Source organism: Cyprinodon variegatus, unplaced genomic scaffold (genome assembly GCF_000732505.1).
Source record: "Cyprinodon variegatus isolate N-32 unplaced genomic scaffold, C_variegatus-1.0 Scaffold111, whole genome shotgun sequence".
Taxonomy (NCBI): domain Eukaryota; kingdom Metazoa; phylum Chordata; class Actinopteri; order Cyprinodontiformes; family Cyprinodontidae; genus Cyprinodon; species Cyprinodon variegatus.
Window position 1 is genome coordinate 157,086 of NW_015150564.1, and position 18,692 is coordinate 175,777.

General features: G+C 36.9%; 1 protein-coding gene across 1 annotated transcript; it reads right to left on the reverse strand.

Moving 5' to 3' along the window:
- Positions 1-5,982: 5,982 nt before the first annotated feature.
- Positions 5,983-11,932, reverse strand: LOC107084918 (leukocyte elastase inhibitor-like). The gene is made up of 9 exons (XM_015374982.1): positions 11,804-11,932; positions 11,420-11,602; positions 11,145-11,309; positions 9,994-10,111; positions 9,700-9,842; positions 9,469-9,546; positions 9,272-9,361; positions 6,513-6,693; positions 5,983-6,215 (listed from the first exon to the last, which is right to left on the reverse strand). Exons 2-9 carry the CDS (start codon positions 11,594-11,596, stop codon positions 5,998-6,000), a joined length of 1,170 nt encoding a protein of 389 aa, XP_015230468.1. The 5' UTR covers positions 11,597-11,602; positions 11,804-11,932; the 3' UTR covers positions 5,983-5,997.
- Positions 11,933-18,692: the final 6,760 nt, after the last annotated feature.

Sequence of the window (18,692 nt, forward strand, 5' to 3'; positions counted from 1 at the left end):
ATGACCCTTAGGTGCGCACCCCCCTTTGAAAAATCCTGGATCCGCCCCTGTAAAACATTAAACAAATGAAACTGTCAGGGTTTGATTTTGGTTTGAGGAGCCAAATGCAGAGGCAGGGAGGCAGAGGCAAGTTTCTTGTAGATTTAATGAGAGTTTAACAGACAACTGAGGCAGAAATCCAAAAATCAAACAAGACAAAAGTAAAACAAACCAGAAAGCATGGAGACTTCAGGGGAAAACAATCATGACATGGTAAGGCACAGCAAGACAGTGTAGGACGAAGTTAGATGAAGAACCAGCACTGAGGAACTGCACAAGGAGAGTATTTATAGCTAACTGAACAAAGGGAGGACTAACAAGCAGATTGGGAGCAGGTGTGAAGAGAGCGGTCTAAGGAGCTAGGGAAAAAGGAGACCAACACAAGAGGGCAACAAATAAAAACCTGAGAACTGAAATATATCCAGAAAACACAACAAAAATAGAATGAAACCAATAACACTAGAAAACATGGAGCAAAGTTAAACTGAATACTCAAAGGAGAAGAAAAATGAACCAGGACTGTGACAGAAACAAATAATAAATAAATATTAAGGTGACAAAATTTATGAATAGATGTCAACTTAAACAAACACCCCCTCTTTGGGAAAATGGTTTGTTCCTGGCTTCCACCTCCAGCTGACTTGCATTTGTGTTTGCCTGTGTGAGTTAAACCATTCAGATATATTAACCACCCATTTGAAAATGCACATCTAAAATAAACAAACCAAACTAAACCTGGAAATGAATATGAACTAAGAAAACTACGCAACAACTTTGTGGTGGCGTTAGAAGGATCCTCCACGTACACTTCCAGATTATACAGCCCTGTTGATCAAACATCCATATGTGCATGGAATAGTTTGTTCCTCCTTTTACAAACATAGATGCCCTAGATCAGGGGTCTGCAACCTTTCATCCACGGAGCCATTTTGCCCTGAGTCCAGCAAAGTAAAAGCCATTTAGAACCACAAAAGATTTCATGACTTTAAAATAAAACACAGCCTATTTTTATTAAAGGTTTTCCATAGAAAATCTGATACCATCTTGATCAACCAACAGCTTATTTGTATTTTTAGGTTTTAAAGAAAGAGAAAACATGAAATGACATAGAATGACATGGATTTTCTTCTATAGGGTATTTCGATATAAAACAATTATAATAAAATACATAATTCACAAGCTAATAAAAATAGCTCTAAAAACATAATTTTGGTGCTTTTAATGTCATTCTGTGATAAGAATTAAATTCAAATAGTCTTTATTTGAAGTACAAACGCTTCTAAGAATGTTATTTATCATTATAGTACATTCATTCATTAGTTATTTATATAACTTTTAGCCACTATAAAAAGCTTTAGATGGTCCATTGATCCAGATGTGGCTCTAGAGTCGAAGTTGCAGCCCCCTGCGCTTGAAGTTAAGAACCATGGCAATGACCATGCTTCATATAAAAATCTGGTTTACAAAAAAAGAAAGGAAAAAGAGAAAGATTGCAACGGGTGTCAATCTTTATCTGAAGATGGGTAGACACTAATGGGTGTCCATTAAGCTGCTGACTCAATGTCCAGTGAAATAAGATAGTCAGCTTAACTAAAGAGAAGCACAGCTCTACATTTATACAACATTTCATCAAAGCGAAATATGTAGCAAAATATTCATATTACATTTTTACCATGTCTCTTTTCCTAAACGTAGTAACAGAGGAGTCAAATCAGCAACATCCCCGACTTCCCATACCAGCATAACTCCTCTGCTGTGTCCTAGTAAAGGTCAGCAGCACTGTGTTCATTGACAGGACAGTTAGCATTACTGTAGGTAGTCTAAGTGGATTGCATGTCAAATTTACTATCAACAGAAGCATTTTACTTCTACTAGATTTAACAACAGGAAGTAAATCATGTTGAGCCTATATCACATGAATCTTTTGATTGGTCAGTTACATGTGGGGATAAAAGCTGCTGACTGGTGGGTCTAATTTCATATCTTTGAGTCCCAACATTCTCAGGTTGTTGTCCTGCAACTTTTACTTTTGTTTCCACTTAAGCATGTATGAATAAGATCATAAGCTATTTTGCAGAACTTAATTCTAAGTGCGCTTGCAGGCTTCTATCCTGTATATAGTTCATCTGGAGTTCAACCTAAACATACAGGAAGTTGATGTCATGAGATGAGAACAAATGTCTGGCGGCTTTTAGGGGGTAAATCTTAATACGATATGAGCATCCCGTGGTTTGTGATGATTAAGAAACTTATAATAATGTTATTGTAATGTCCTGTTTGATAATGAGAAAAAGATACAGGAAGACACATGTAGAAATGTCCATTTAGGGGCTTTGTTCATTCGTTTATAAAAGGAATGTAAACATTGCATATAAGAGTCTGGGGCTCCATGATTAACTGTTGCTCTGATCTTTTATATTATCCATTCCTCTGTCTGTTTCTCATTGGAGAATGAATCCATGGACTATCATAAAGATTTGGAATAAACAATACTAAAGGAGAAAAACAGAGCAGTGAGAAAACCTCTCTGGATTTTTTACAGTTATCCAAATCTGCTACCCAACGCTTTATTGTTATGTTGAGTCCATAAGTAAATGTTGAGAAATCTGGCTCAAAAAGAAATGGCCATTGGAAAAGACAAATTAATACCCTTCTAGGACATCCTTGAAAATAAAAATGGATATATAAAATGTAAGGTATTTTAGACCTTAGATGAAAAAAACTTGTAAAAAGATACAGAAATAATATGTGCATGACAATTTAGCATGTATTTATTTATTTCAAACCATAAGCCCCTTGAAATAAAGCATCTGGTTTTCAAGAAGATCCTAATACAAAGAAAAAGCAACAAACAAATGAGATGCAGCAGCACATGTATGACAAAAGCTTGTATATAAAGTGGCGGGCATAGATACATCTTTTAAATCTAGATTTATCCCACTGTAATCTTGGAATTAATCTAGATTAAAATGGCCCTTTGAATTTTGCCAAAGAATCAGAATCAGTATTACTTTATTAATCCCTTAATAAAGGGAGATTTTTGTCTTGCAGTGCACCCGTTTATAGAAGAGAGAAATATAAGATTTTATGTACAAATAAGATATAAGAATTAAATAAGATAAAGATGATGTGTGTGCTACCTAAATAATAATTAAAGGTAAGTCTTTGAACAGGTTTCTTAAGCATGTTGGACCAAGAGTTCATCTCCGGTTTCCAAAGCTTTTGAGAAAGCTTTTCTATTATGATAACTTGTGATGAAAATAAATAATTTTGTGTTTAATAACCGTTTATTCAGATAAACATGAATTCTGAACTGTAAGTCTAATAATAATAAATTAACTTTTATTAATCTCACAATGAAGAAATTCACTTCTGTATTTAACACATCCCCTTGGGGAGCAGTTGGCTGCCATTGTGCGGCGCCCTGGGTCTTACTCAGGGACCCAGAATGCTAGTCCGTGTGAGTAGGGCTGGAAGTCAGAACCTCTGGATTCCGAGCTCTATTCCCTACGTTTTGGTTAAAAAATGAACATGAAATACCTCTATAAATTTAGAAATGAGTTAGAAATTGCTAGATGGTGAAATATTTGGATAGACAGGGGTAGGATGATTTAAACAACACAATAGCCCCTTTTCCATTGCCACTTAAAAACCTTGGGCTTCATAAACCCAAGTAGCATTTAAAACACATATTTACCCAGGTAAAATAATTTTCCTTGGGCTTTGGTCCAGCTACAGAACCAGTACTTTCTACTTTTCCCAGGGTTGTGTTCAGCTGCAGTGTTTGTTCCACCATCAGTACCACTACCTGATAAAAATGAGTGTTCAAACGTTGTTTCAATACCTTAAGCTTGTAAAAAACTATGCTTAAGATGTTTTTAAGCAGGAAAGTAGTTAGAAAGTTGCAGCAGCCCGGGACTACTGAATGTTTTATGAAATGGGTTTTTGTATTGTATTTATTATATTTTATCATTATAGTTAAAAAAAATAGAAAAAAAATGTTAGAACTGTAAATGTACAGTCATTTTTACAATTTTTCAAGGCTGCACTTCTAAAAAAGATGAAATTGTCCAGAGAGCTCTTTCCAAACGAAATTTCTTTTTGTTTAACACTTTTTGTTTTGTAAACATAAAGACAAATAAAATCTGTCTAAGTCTAAATCTGTCTATGTCTTTAGTCAAAGCAGTGCAGATGTTAGTGAGATGTCAGTGCAGTGGACAGCATATGCACAGTGCCCCAGTGTGAGTCTTGACTGGAAAGTCAAAGGGACCACTAAAAGAGCTTCCCAAACTGCACACTTTGTAATGTCTCTGTTTATAGCATACTGTTTTAAAATGATGATTCTACGCTGGTTTTTGAGTCATAAAATAAGGTGAAGAGCACAAGTAGTTTGATATGACTCTTAAAAGGGAAAAAGTGCTAAAATTAACTCTGTGGGAGCTAAATCAACTCTAGTCTTTTCTTGTATGGATTGGCTTTCTATTTGTATTTAAATAATAAAGGTTTAAAAGATATACTTTTCTATTGTATATTCAATTTGAAATACATGTCAAATAGAAGTCATCATTGACCACTAAAGTGAGATGGCTACATCTGTGAGATACATTTAATTAGATTATTTTCTCTTCTCTTCTGTCTCCCGCTTCATCCAGGACCGGGTGGCAAAGGCAGCAGTCTCAGCAGAGACACCCAGTCACCTCCTACAGCTCTGCTGTGGATAGCCTGAGGCGCTTCCAGGCCAGCATAGTGCCTCCAGCGGGTCCTGGGCCTCCTGCCGATGAGATGTGCCTATAACACCATCTGAGTGGGGCGCATCGATGACCCCATGCCCTGGAACTTGTTTGTTTTCATTCTTATCTTATTACACTGGAAAAACTATCTAGATATATGTAAAAAAAAATCTTAAATTAAGTGTTTTTACCCTTAATTTGAGCAGGTAAATGAGATAGTTTTCCAATGGAATGAGTATTTTTACTCTTAAAATAAGATAATTAGATAATTTGTACTTGAAATAAGACAGTGGAATTTTGATTTCTTATTTTAAGTGTAAATTGTCTTGTTCCATTGGCAAAATGTCTCTTTTACCTCCTCAATCCAAGAATAAATGCACTTATTTTAAGAAGAAGTAACTTATCTAGATTTCCATTTTTTCCAGTGTAGGGCTACATTACATAAATTCTATGGTCGCCTGGTCGAAGCCATGGAGCATGTGAGGCAAATGACAAACTTTTTTGGGACTGGTAGTAAAATCTCACTATTTTGAGCCATAAACTTCACACTGTAAAAATGGAACAAACAAAAAAACCAAGAAGTTGTACTAGCACCACCTACTGTCTATCTGTGTACATCTCTGCTTCTGCGCTGAATAGAGGCAAACAAGGCATCAAGAAATAGTACTATTACATTAAATTACTGTACTATTAACACGTCTCTTTAAAGAGTTTGTCTGATAATTGTTTCTTGAATATTTTGAAACATTAAAATGTAAACAAACGGCATAAAACGTGAAATAAATCTGTTTGGGTAGACAATATTTTATTAGAACTATCAGAAGAGCTAAAAACATTTTTCTGAGTAAAACTGGTCAGAGTTATATAAGAGGTACTGAAGGTTTTTAAACATTTCTGTAGGTACTGGGCTACTATTCTACCAATACAAACTCCAACAAGGTGAAAAGAAAAAAAATGCTAAGGTTTCATATATGGGTTTTCATGCTATTTAGTTTAAACTCTTCTTTTTCTAGGATATAAAAAAAGAGTTTTTATGAGCTCTTAAATAATAGATAACAAACTAGACTAAAACGTTCTAAAACAGAAGTTTTCCAATATGCAGATGTCCAACTATGTGCAGGAATATATATATATATATATATATATATATATATATATATATATATATATATATGAACAGATCAGTGACCTTTAACCAGTAGACCCATCACTCAGATGGACATGTAGCTCACTCGGGGGAGCAGAAGCTTCCAGCAAAGAGAATACTCATGGACGGGTTATGTCGAATGAAGAAGAGGAAGGGATGATCAGCAGTAAACTTTAAAATTCCTGAACAACTAGAACAGCAACCAGTGGAAGCAGCAGCTTCAGTTCCCTCCTCGTTCACTTCCACAAAGGCCTTATGGGTGATTTTGGATAAAAACAGCTTGTTGTTGGCAGACATGCCTGTTCCAGATAAGACAAGAAATGCTATTAAATATATATATATATATATATATATATAAAGGAAATCCATAAACATATAATTAAAATTAAGCATCTGGGAATTTTACTTAGTAAGAGTTAAATTATTTAACCAACTGTGTTGTTTAGGATGCAATAAAATAGAAGTAAATGTGAATTATGTAAATTCGTTTTTCTTAAGAGAGTACAGATCAAGAGGTCAATTATGTAGAATATGTGCAGAGCTGGATATCACAATACTCAGCTAAATGACATCTTACTCATATTTAAGTGTCTCACCAGAGAAATCGCACTTTGTCTCATCGAAAACATCCACCATGCCCATGCTGCTCAGGACTTTGTTCAGGTCATAACTCTCCTCCACTTTGAATCGAGGCAGCTTCACATCGACCTCACGGTGTTCCATCTTGTCTGGATGAGTCCACTCCATGAATTTCTCATAAGTGAGAACTCTTCCTAGCTTGATGGAGAATTATAATGATAAGTTTATATCCTGATTTAAATTTACAGAAATCTCTACGAGCTATAATCAATAAACCTATCAATATTATAAACCTTTAAATGCAAGGAATAATATAATAATAATAATAGAATAATATAAAAACATATATAAAATGATAATATAAACAAATAGTAATATAAAATACTAAAGCAGGAAACAAAATTGAAAAAGATCAGAAAAACATTAGGTTTATTAGGCATGCCATGGTGTGTGAAGCTCTCAGGCAGGAAGGCATAACTGAGTTATTATTATAAGGTTGTGGTTCAACTGTTTTATTTGTTTTGCAAATGTTTTCTTATCTTTATTTTCCTGTATTCTGATTTGATTATCTTCTGTTTTGTTATCTAATTCATGTAAAACACTTTCAGATGTGCTTGATATACATTTTGAAAGTTCTCTATGAATAAAAACAAACACCTCCATTGGTAATACTAAGAATCTTTTGTTGTTAATTTGTTAGGTTTTATAGTCCTCACAAAGCATATAGAAGTCAATGCAGAACTACAGTCACATTTGTCATATTAAAGAAGAAATTATGGTCAGTTTTCATTATTTTCTTCCCTACTCCCAAGAAGCTGCAGCACAACTGCCAGGTACCAGTAGGTCATATGCTACATATGACTCAGATACAAACCCTTTTATAAATTAGATCAATCTGTTGAGTTCATTTAGCTATGCTGCACAATTTCACTCTGCTACTATCACAGAGTAGAAGCATTCAAAAAACAGTAGTCACAAGCACAGACACCTCATAATGTTGCTTTTGCTTACCAGCCAAGCAATTACAAATCAAGCAAAATGTTGTAGTGGATTTATTTACAAATAATGCAAGTTACATAAATGTAGCAGATGGCTGGAGCTTCCATTTATACAACCTAATACATATGAAGGCGTGTACATGTTTATGTATCACAGAGCACATAACAAATAAGGCAATTTTTAACATTTCTATGAGGTGGACTGTGCCTATACGTCCTGTTACTCAAAGGAATGTAGAGAACCTTATAGCTATGCAGTTGAGGTCCCTATGCTAAATGAATGATCGAAAGGAAGCATCCTGCTTCCTCTTCCTACCTTCTTTCTTACTGTCAGCTCTATCTGGATAGCACTCATCTTGTCGATTATTGATGCACTTTCACCACTTTTGTGTCCTTGTTGATTTGATCAATTCAGATCAAGTCTAACCATGATATCAAATACCAGCCGAGCAAAAATTGGTTGATAAGAGCTTGAAAAGACAACATGATTTACCACCAAAGGTGTACATTTGATTTAAAGTGACATTTTAAAAGTTATATATATAGATATATTATTGGACTTAGGTGGAACAAAATGAGACCAACCAAACACTGGCCCATATTCAACAAGTATTTCTAAATGAAGACTATGATGGACTGACCAGATTTAGCTTAAAACCTAACGTCTAAATGACGTCTGTGTTAGGAATCCAGTTTGTGTGGGTTGTTTTTGTGTTTTTCTCCACCAGGTGGTGCCCTGTTTCCTCATTGGGCCTCCTTGCAGCTCGTTGGATCATTACCGGAGGAGTATTTGGGCAACGGGCTGTCCCTATCTCGACGCTAGAGTGTTTGCCAGTTTTGGGTTCTCTAGCCAAGCTCACATTAGCAGAGTCTAACCAAAGCTTTGTTTCTCTAAGTCTTATCTTGTTTTTGTCTTTGTTCTTCGGCAGGAAGCCTTTCCTGTGTAGCTGGATAACCTGGACCTTCTCCCCCTGGAAGGATTACTGAGTACATACTGATCAGGGGTAAACCTCCACATGATCCGTTCAAGTCCTCATCGGAAAACCAAGTGACAGTCCACTCCTTTACTCCTCTGGGTCAAACGTATGTCTACCTGTCCGCTCTCCAATGAGTTCACTCTGCTCTGGATTAATCCCCCACAAACTGGATTCAAGGATTAACAAGAGCCCCCTCAAACGTGAGTGTCTCTCCAGCTATATTCAAGCCTCAGTCAATTTTTTCTACGCTCCCTGAACTGATCACTGTGATCTCTCCTTCAGACTTTCCGGTTCCTGTTCACCAGTCGTTTGAGTTCCCGCTCCTACTTCTGTTTTTCATCAACATTCAATAAACCTGTTCAACTTTTGTCATTTGGTCTCTGAGGGGTTCGCTGCATGTGGGTCAGATCCCTTAACCCAATTATTACAGTCTGGTGTTTGGGGTTAAGCTTTCCAAAGAGCTTCTCTGGGCCAAGTGCTCTAATAATGGAGATGTTCAGAGGATCATTAAAATTCTTTTTGAGATTAAGTTAACATTATGTTTTCTGGCAGGTCAGTATTACACAATGTTACCTGGGGACTAAAATACATAGCAAATACAATTAAGGCTGCAATGTTAATTCACATTGTCTGCTTCAGCTAATAAAATTATATAAAAAAAAATACCAAAAAATTTTATCACTTCAGGCAGATAATCAGAGAACATTCAAAGCCAGTTTCCTCTCCTGTCTAAGTTTTAGATAAATCATTGGATGTTGCAGTGTGTTTTTAAACTTTGAGAGTGAGAGAGCCCTACTGTACCTTCTCCAGACCTGTCGTTTTGTCTTCTATCTGTTTAGGTAAAAAGATCAGCATGCTCAGCTCCTTCCCTTTGTAAGGCATCTCCAGGATCTGTAGAACAGAACGTTTCCAAGATAAAATAAATATACATACTGGGATGAAAGCCAGTCTTTTCCTGGCATTGACTGTGTTTTTAACTGAATGAATATCTTTATTACCTGACAGTCGGCTTCAGGAATGAAGGCAATTGAAAATAATGCTTCTTTTTGCATCATCTGTACAGTTTTCTTTTTATTCTGAACATAACAAAATAAAATAAAAAAACACACTTAAGTAACAAAAAAAAAAAAAAAAAAAAAACTGAATGTCAAAGAAACCCAAGGAAAATAAATGGAAAGTCCTATTACTATTTAGAACAGCAGACTGAGGGAATAGTTTTTCATATTTACCTTGTTGAGACTGAACTGATCTTCATAAGTTTCAAATTTGTTAAATGGATCATTCCAAGTGCCTTTGAAGTAGATGGCATTCACCAGGACCATCTTGGTCATGTTGTCCAATGCACCCTCAGACACCATACCCTTGATTTTACCTATTGACAAAATCAATCAGATAAGAGCAAACAACATAGAAGCTGATGCTTTTAACATCACATTAACACCAGAGGGAGTTAATGGTCTTCAGATTTCTTCTTTATTATGTGTAGGATAGGGTCAGACGATGAACTAAAGTGTGAGATCCACCTTGTGTCTGCTCCTCTACCCAGCTGTTGATCTTGACTCTGACTTTCTCACAGCTGGTTCTGAAGTCCACAGACTCCAGCTCCGAGTTATAATAAGCCCTTGTTTTGGTTAAAAACTCCTGAGAGGACAAACAGCAGTTATAAAACAAACTAATGATTATATCTCTAATTCATCTTCCTAGTAAATACTGATGGTTATTATTCACCTTGTTATAACCTATGAGATTTTGCCCAGAGGAAAATGAGAGACCAAAGAGCAACAATGTAGAAATGGTGAAGGTTTCTATAAAATTATTGTTGAGTTCCAGAACACCTCAACAGTTTTGATGCATTGCCTCCACTGACTATTTGGTGCATATTCAGTGTAGAAAGTGGACATACCTTTCAGCACAACTTTGCATTATTATTTTTAAATGATCCTATGCAATATTCTTCTTTTCTAAGAAACTGTGAGTGTTTTCATTTGAAATTCAAGATCCTAGGTGCAGGCTATGAAAAGAGGCCCCAGAAACAGCATCTCACAGCAGGGTGTGAGATACTGGCAGCAAAGGAATACATGGAACGTCACAACCAAATGGATGGTTTACAGAATCTGTACAGAATACAAACTGGAGACCAACAGGTCAAAATAGGAGCCACATCCCAATGTGGCGCAGAATGACAGAGCTAAGATCCTGTGGGACTTAAAGATGCAAACACACTAAATGGTTTTGGCCAACCAACCAGACATTGTGGTCAGTAATAAGCAGCATAAGACGGCCATAGGGATCAATGTGGCCATCCTGCATGATGGAAGCATCAGCAAAAAACAATATTAGAACCTGGAGAAATACCATGGGCTCAGGGAAGAACTAGAAAGAGCCTGGAAGGTGAGGGCAACGATAGTGCCTGTGATCATCTGAGAACGGGGATGAAACCCCCAGACTGGAGAAGATATATATATATATATATATATATATATATATATATATATTACTGTGTGTAAGATACAGAATGTATGCAGCACGTGAATTTAAAGTTGTGAATTGCTCAAATAAAGCATTGCTTTCAATTGATATTTTGCTTAAATGTTCTATGAAGATACACAACTGCATTATAGTTTAGGGGTTCCATATATAAACTGATGTTTAAACCATCATACAAATGACTCACCTGCAGAAAGCCATAGGACTGCTCTCCATACAGTCTGTTGGCAACACTGAGAGCAAATGGAGCTTCTGGCTGGTTGAGCTTATTGAGCAGTTTGGCAAACAGAGTGTGGACATCATCCTGACAAGATTGGGTTTTCAAGCACTGTGCAAAAACAAGACAAATGGACTCACATTCTCTGTAGGAACTCTAAAACATGAAAGGTTGAATTTATTGCACCAAAAAAGAGAAACATTATGACTTGGGTTTTTGGTGAAGTGAACACAATATTAACTCACCGTTGTTATCTGAGAGGCTGTTTTGCCTCTGGCTCCCATCATTACCATAGAAAGAGCTGCAGAGATGCTGAAAGGAGAGAAGAAGATATTTGCAGTGTTGTTGTCCTCATTCAGCTTCCTGAGCAAATCCAGACAGAAGGTGGTGTTGGCCTTGGATAGAGGGCTGGGGGAAGCCATTTTTGTCTGATATAAAGAGAGGATAAATTACATCAGTGGTTTTAAAATCATATAACCTGCCAGGAAACATCAGTCTTCAAGTAGGAACCAAATGCAGACAGGCAGGCAGAAATCTGATTAAGTTGAAGAATTTGATAATTGCCCAAAAGTTATAGGTGGTTGTGAAGAAATAGTTGAATTGAGATTAACAGAAAAGTGTTCATTAACCCTGCTGGATTTCTTGAAAAGTAGCCAATCAGAGGCAGGTTGATTTGTCCAGTGGGTAACGCCTTCAAAGTGACAAAACTTGACACGGGCACCTGGAGACAGGTCCACACAGGAAGAGGAAGTAGGCTGTGCACCTGTGGTGTAAAAGAACAAGCACTCATGTTTGACGTACTGTATCAGTGCCTGTCATAATGTATTTGCAAATGTTACATGCTAAACATGCACATGAGGAGTTGTTCATGAGCGTCTTTATTGAAGTAAAGCTGCTCGTAGGAGAATATATTGAGTGTGTGGACTTTTGGCACAATCCTGACACCATAATAATCGTTAAGTGTTACTAAATAAAACTAGTGGTCTTGAAGTGATCATACCAGTTTATGTAGCAACAAGAGGATGCCAGGAGACCACTCAATTCAAGGGTGCATGACTGTCATGACAATTGTAATTACATCATTCAAACTGAATGTCATGTTACTATAGAACCAGTGGCCATTCTTGAATGAATTACTAGTCTTTCTCAGTTCCTACCAGTTTGTTGAATAAACATTTTTTGTATGTGTGACTAGACCCAATAAATGTTTTAATCCTTTAGTTATTAAACAACATCATAATATTCCTTAGAAAATTTTACATTTTACTTACCCTGGGGTACTTGTCTTAAAGTGATCAGGACTGATTCATGGGCGGAGAGATTGCTCTTGTCAGTGTTATACTCAGGTGAGCACTCCCAAGTAAACACATGCCCTTAAAGGGAAAGTGTTCCTATTTCAGAGTTTTTTTCACAGCTCCATTGTTATTGTTACCTTTAAGAGAGCTAGGCGCAGGAAACAGGTTCTGAGCCAAAAATAAATGTTCCTTTCAGTTGGCAAGTTCAAACACCTGAAGCTTGTGTACTTTTATTGTATTAGATCATATATGATTTTTTTCCTGATATGGTAAATTTTCACATAAAAGCAGAGGGTCAGGTATATGAGCAGCTGTCAATTAAAGGGCTGCCAATAATGGTTTTAACTGAAACTTGCTGCAAGGAGGAGTTTAGGTCTGTCCCAGTAATAACATAAGTAACTGGAGCTTTGACTTGGTAATATTTTCAAGAAGAGAGATTATTAAAGTTTATAGTTAATGTTTCTAACTCTAATTCAATCAACGGGGAAAAAAACAGCCCAGCTGCAGCAGTTTCATCTAAATACCAGCCTATGAAAGAGCACAGCTGGAGAAGACCATGGAGAAAAGTTTATTTTATTTTTTTTATAAATGGTGAGACTCTCATTACAGTATATTGGAAACATAGTAAAAAAATAGCCTATTAGAGATACAAACAGTAAAACATTTTCTTGAGGAAAAAAAAAAACACCTGAGAACTTGTTGGGCAAGTTTCCCCACAGCATCTATTGTCTTTGTGAGGTTGAGGCATTTGTGCAATGAGGCTGAAAAGTATGATTACCCTTTTCAAATGTAGTTGTAGAACCAGGTAAAATTCGTTCATTTGTCCAATCACATTAACACACGTTAACTTTTTTTTTATTCGTTTAGCGCCATTAAATCAATTCTATTTACAGCCCAAGGAAGGCTAACACATGGCTCTTGAGACACATGCTTCTCTCTAGAGCAGGGGTAACCAAGGGGGCCGAATAAAGAAAATTATTGTGATTGATGATCCTCCCACCAACACATTGTGTTAGTATTTTTTTTTCTTGCTTTATATTATATTACAGTTTATGTTTAAGTTGATTATTTCTTTTAGACAGGTATTTTCTAATGGGTGCACACTTTAGTTAATGTCTTTCTGAATGGTTTATTTACACTTTTTTTTTGTTTTTTTTTTGTTTGAGGTGCTGCTGATGCAAACCAGCCGGAGGAGGAAACCTGGAGCATCCCATTTGTTTTTAAAGACTGACGGGGAGACTTGTTTCAATTTGTTTTTAATTAGTTAATTTTGCCACTTAAATACTCACCTATTATTGTTTCTGCTAAGTAAAAGTTAGTTTTGCTTTATTTGTTTCATAGAAAGCTTTAGTTAGTTTTGTATTTATTGGTTCTTTTGTTATGTTGTGCCTCCATAATGTGGTGGACTTGGGTTACTCCATCCCTTTTTAAGCAGCCTTTAGTTCTTTGTTTGCAGGTCAGTTTTTTGTTTGAGTTGGTTCCTCAATTGACCTCAGTTAAACTGTTATTTTTTTTTATTGCTTTTCATTCTTTATTAACTATTTTTGACACTATTAAATGTCCTTATTTAAGTTTGGTCCTTCATAATAATCAACCAGTAAAGGTTCGGAGACATTTTTAATTATAATCTGTTAATTTAAACTGAATTTAACACGGAAATAAAATGAAGTGTTTATGAATCCATGTTAAAGATTTTCTTTAAAAAAAAAAAAAAATATATATATATATATATATATATATACAAAATTTTTCCATTTTAAAATCTACCATGTTTTTTTTAAGTAGAGAACAACAATCTTTCAATTTGGTATATAGACAATTTCCTGGTTCTCATATTTTATAAAACACCTGAACTGACCGTGCAAGGCTTTAAATCTGGGTTTGAATGGAGACAAAGCCATTCTCAAGCACATATCAAGGTAATCAATATTTATTATTCTTGATTCTGTTCATGGTGGAGAATCCTGCTTCACAATGGCAGGTTAAGCCAAACATACTCAAAGTGTGCAGGGTCAACTTGGAGCACATTTCCTTTTCTTTCACCAGTTCAGCGCAGGTCTCCCAGCAGTCCACACTTTCTCTGCTTTCTTTTTCTCATTGTCTTCTCCTTCTTTCCCATCGCCCGGCTTGCCACAGGTTTGCCTGCTGTGAATAAAAGTGGCTAGCAGCAGCAAACCAGACTGACAGCTCAATGGCTAATTTGTATCATGTGTAGCTTTACCATATTAACAGGAGAAGCGGTGCAAGTGAAGTTAGACACTGTCGTCGGACAACATGCGGTAATTTATAAATGTTTTAAATCAGGTTGGGTCCTGATTAGCCAGCGGATAGGTCCGGATACGGACCGCGGTTCGCTAATCCGTGACCCCTGCTTTAGGGGGTTTCATTTTTATAATGCATAGGATGGATACCAGTAAAAAAATCTGTATGTATAAAACCATGCTTGGTCACAAAGCCAAGCAAATTTTCTTGATCATTTACAGCTATGCAAAATTTGCTCGAAAGGCTTCACCTGGGGGAGTGGTGGCCTAATGGTTAGAGCATTGTGCTTGGTTGCCGGAGGTTTTGAGTTCAAGCCCCACTCCCACTGACTGCAATTATGGGTCCCTCAGCAAGACCCTCAACCCCACACTGCTCCCTGGACGCCTCACAGTGGCAGCCCACTGCTCCCCAAGGGGATGGGTCAAATGCAGAGGAGAAATTAAATAGTTACATCAGCTCAAATAGTCAAAGTAGAAGAATGTGCCAAAGGAAGAAAAAGGTGCATGGTTATATAGAGTCTATACAGTGACAGCTTTTTTTAAAAGTTTTATTCATTTTTTTTTTTTTATATATTGGGATCATTATACAGGGTTATTGCACAGGATGTTTACATGGGTATTTATATACGGTAGATGAATATTTATATTTATATATATATAGTTATTGCACTGGGTGTCAGATATAGGGAAACAGGTTATTGCAAAGGGTATCCAATATAAACTGCACATTATACATTGCACAATTTATTACTGTTGTAGTCTCGGATTGTCTGGTTGCAGCAGGGATGAATTACCTGCGGTAGTGCTTCTTTTTACAAGCAGGGTGTAAAAGTCTTTTCCTAAAGGAGCTTTTTAGCAATGAAAATATTATAAAATATAAAGGAGACAGCAGGAAAAAGAGCTTATTGGTAAACTTTCATCTGCTTTTTAGTAGCATATATGATGAAATTGGGAAGTTTGGTAAATATCAGCTCTAGTAGGAGATAACTTTTGTACTGGACTTTATATTGATGTACCAGCTCCCCTCAACAAGTTGTGAACCGTAGCAATAAGGACACAAGCATTAATAAAGTTTTTGTTAACTATCTCAGTGAAGAAAGATATACGTTTACATTTTTTGGTTGCAAGTTATATCTGTCCAGACCTTCACCACCTGTGTTCAGGTTTTCGGCGCTCTGTTTGTTTTCACTTCTGACTAATGAAGCATTTCTACACAGACTTTTTCTTCTCAGAAACAACTTTCTTTTAAATTGGAACACTGAATCAATTATGGTTTAGAATAATAGTTAACTAACATTGTATTAGCAGATTTAGAAGGAAAAGCGGACGTAGCAGAGTAAATCTTGTTGTTTGCCTTGGATAGAGGGCTAGAGGAAGCCAGGAGACACTTAACCTTAACAAATTTGAAGTGAGGAAATCCTGAGGAAAATCAACCCAAGAAAGGGCCCAGGCCCCTATAACATACCTGGGCAGGTGTACAAGGAGTGTGCAGATCAGCTGGCTGGTGTCCTCATAGACATTTCAACACCTTGCTGGATCAATCCATAGTGCCAGCATGCTTTAAGTCTGCCACCATCCTTCCGGTCCCAAAGAAGCCTTCGGTCATCTCATTCAATGACTATCAGCCTGTCACACTGACTCCTATCATGATGAAGTGCTTTGAAAGGCTGGTTAAGGAACACATCGTCTCCAGTGTCCCCCCCAACAGTGGACCCGTTCCAGTTTGCCTACCGATGGAACCGCTACACTCAGGACGCCATCTCCTCTGCTCTTCACTTTAGCCTGGCACACCTGGAGTGGAAAGAACACCCACGTGTGGATGCTGTTCCTGGACTTCACAGCATCTTATAGGCAAACTGGAACAGCTGAGCTTCAAAACACCCCTTTGGAATTGGCTGCTAGACTTTCTCACAAACAGACCTCAGTCAGTCTGGGTTTGACAGAACACCTCTGATGTCATCACCCTAAGCACAGGCTCCCTTAAGGGCTGCGTCCTAAGGCCCTGCTGTTCACCCTGATGACACACAACTGCATCCCCGGGTTCACCACCAATCACATTGTGAAGTTTGCAGACAACACCACGGTTGCGGGCCTCATCAGAGACGACAATGACCAGGACTACAGAAAGGAGGCAGCTGGTGGACTGGTGCGGAGATAACAACCTGATCTGATCAGGAAGAATCGGCCTAACCCACTGCTCATCAATAGCTCAGGTGTGGAGGTGGTCAGCAGCACCAAATTCCTGGGGCTGCATATCACAGACAACTTCACCTGGACTGTAAACACCACCTCATTGGTCAGAAGGGCACAAAAACATATGTGCTTCCTGAGTTGGAGAGCCCACCGGCCCCCAACCATCCTCCCGACCTTCTATAGAAGCACAATAAAGAGTCTTATGTTTACATCTTGATCCCCAGGGTACATTTTATCAGTGCTGCATTTTAAAACATATAAAATGTCTTAAAATGTACACGCTGTGTGTACAAAATGACAATAAAGTTTGTCTACGTCTAAGTCTCAAAGTCTAAGTCAGTAACTAAAAAGAAGCATCAGGGCATCATTTTTAACTTACTTGCACTTCCCAGCACCAACATTAAAAAAGCAATCATAATAGAGCTGCTGCTTTTAAAATGACTCACTGTTTTTCCTTGGAATGTTACATTGTTTTTACTTAAGCACTCAGGGAGTCATACTTTAAGACCACTGAATGAGACAGCAACCCCAATTACTCTAAGTGCTTTGATCAGAGACCATTAGTGCTACACAATGAACTGATGTTAGCTGCACTTTATGCACGCAATGCATAATGCTTTCCTGTGTACAAATTACATGTCCAAAATGTATTTTTCTTTTGAGGTTGTTTTATGTGTCTTTCTAAGGGGTTTTCTTCTAACTTCTCTATTAGGGTGTACTTTTCCTTCTAAGTCCAATGAAATGTAGCATGAAGACCTCTAAGGATTCAAAAAGACACAGGAGTGTTTAAAAAGGCTTGGTGAAAGCAGTGTTATGAATGTTCATGAATACAGGCATGAGAACTCGTAATAAGCTTAAGGAGGCAGTTTGGGATTGAATCAGCGGACGACTAGTTTAGGCAACTGGGAAGGCTGGTAGCATTTGTCATTAAAATGTTCAATTATGAAGGAGGGAGACGCTGTTTCAACGTAAAGAAAAGTTCACTTTATTCTAGTGCAGTGTTTTTCAATCCTGGTCCTCAAGGCACCCTGCTCTGCATGTTTTAGATGTTTCTGAGGTTCAGCAAACCTGATTCTGATGATTGCTTTCAAATATCCAGAATATGGTAATATGGCTGCATTATGCACAGTGAAACAACAACATGAAGTGATCATGAATATAGAAAATGCGAAAGAGGCACTGACATTCAATTTATCTGTGGAGAACATATTGCTGAGTATTGAGGGTGTTAAGTCGAGAGCAGGGGGAACCCCAAAATTAAAACATACATATCACACTAAAGTTGTGAAAAAAAAATCATTTGGAGAACTACAAACCATCAGTGACATAGTTTAACTTTCACTTATAGTAAATACAGAATACTTTGTATTATTCATGATTTAACTTTCACTTATAGTAAATACAGAATACTTTGTATTATTCATGATGAAAGTAATACATACTTTGGCTAAGACAACAATGAAAACAGAATCAAATAACAACAATAGTCAGGGCAAGTAGTATACTACTATAGTTTACTATATACTATGTATACTATTTTGAGAAGCTGTTGAAAGTGTGATATGTAAGGCATTGGCAAAGTCGGAGGTTGTTATGGTGACTGCAAAATGGTAAAATTTATGAATTTCAGAAACTTGGTATAGTATTTATGAGTAGTTATTTACTTATTCATTTGGGTTAGTTAGTGTTTATCATTATAATAGTTACCTAATTGTGTGTGTTTGCTCCTGTTTTAGAATAAGAGTGAGGACCAGTTTCAGTGTTTGAAA

Bases quoted from the DNA above. Each gene is read 5' to 3' on its own strand.
- LOC107084918 (XM_015374982.1), bottom strand. From the start codon at position 11,596: ATGGCTTCCCCCAGCCCTCTATCCAAGGCCAACACCACCTTCTGTCTG. The intron at 11,310-11,419 runs GTGAGTTAATAT...AGAGAATGTGAG, and splicing joins CAGCCTCTCAGATAACAACG to TCCATTTGTCTTGTTTTTGC. The intron at 9,547-9,699 runs GTAAATATGAAA...TGTTATGTTCAG, and splicing joins ATCAGTTCAGTCTCAACAAG to AATAAAAAGAAAACTGTACA.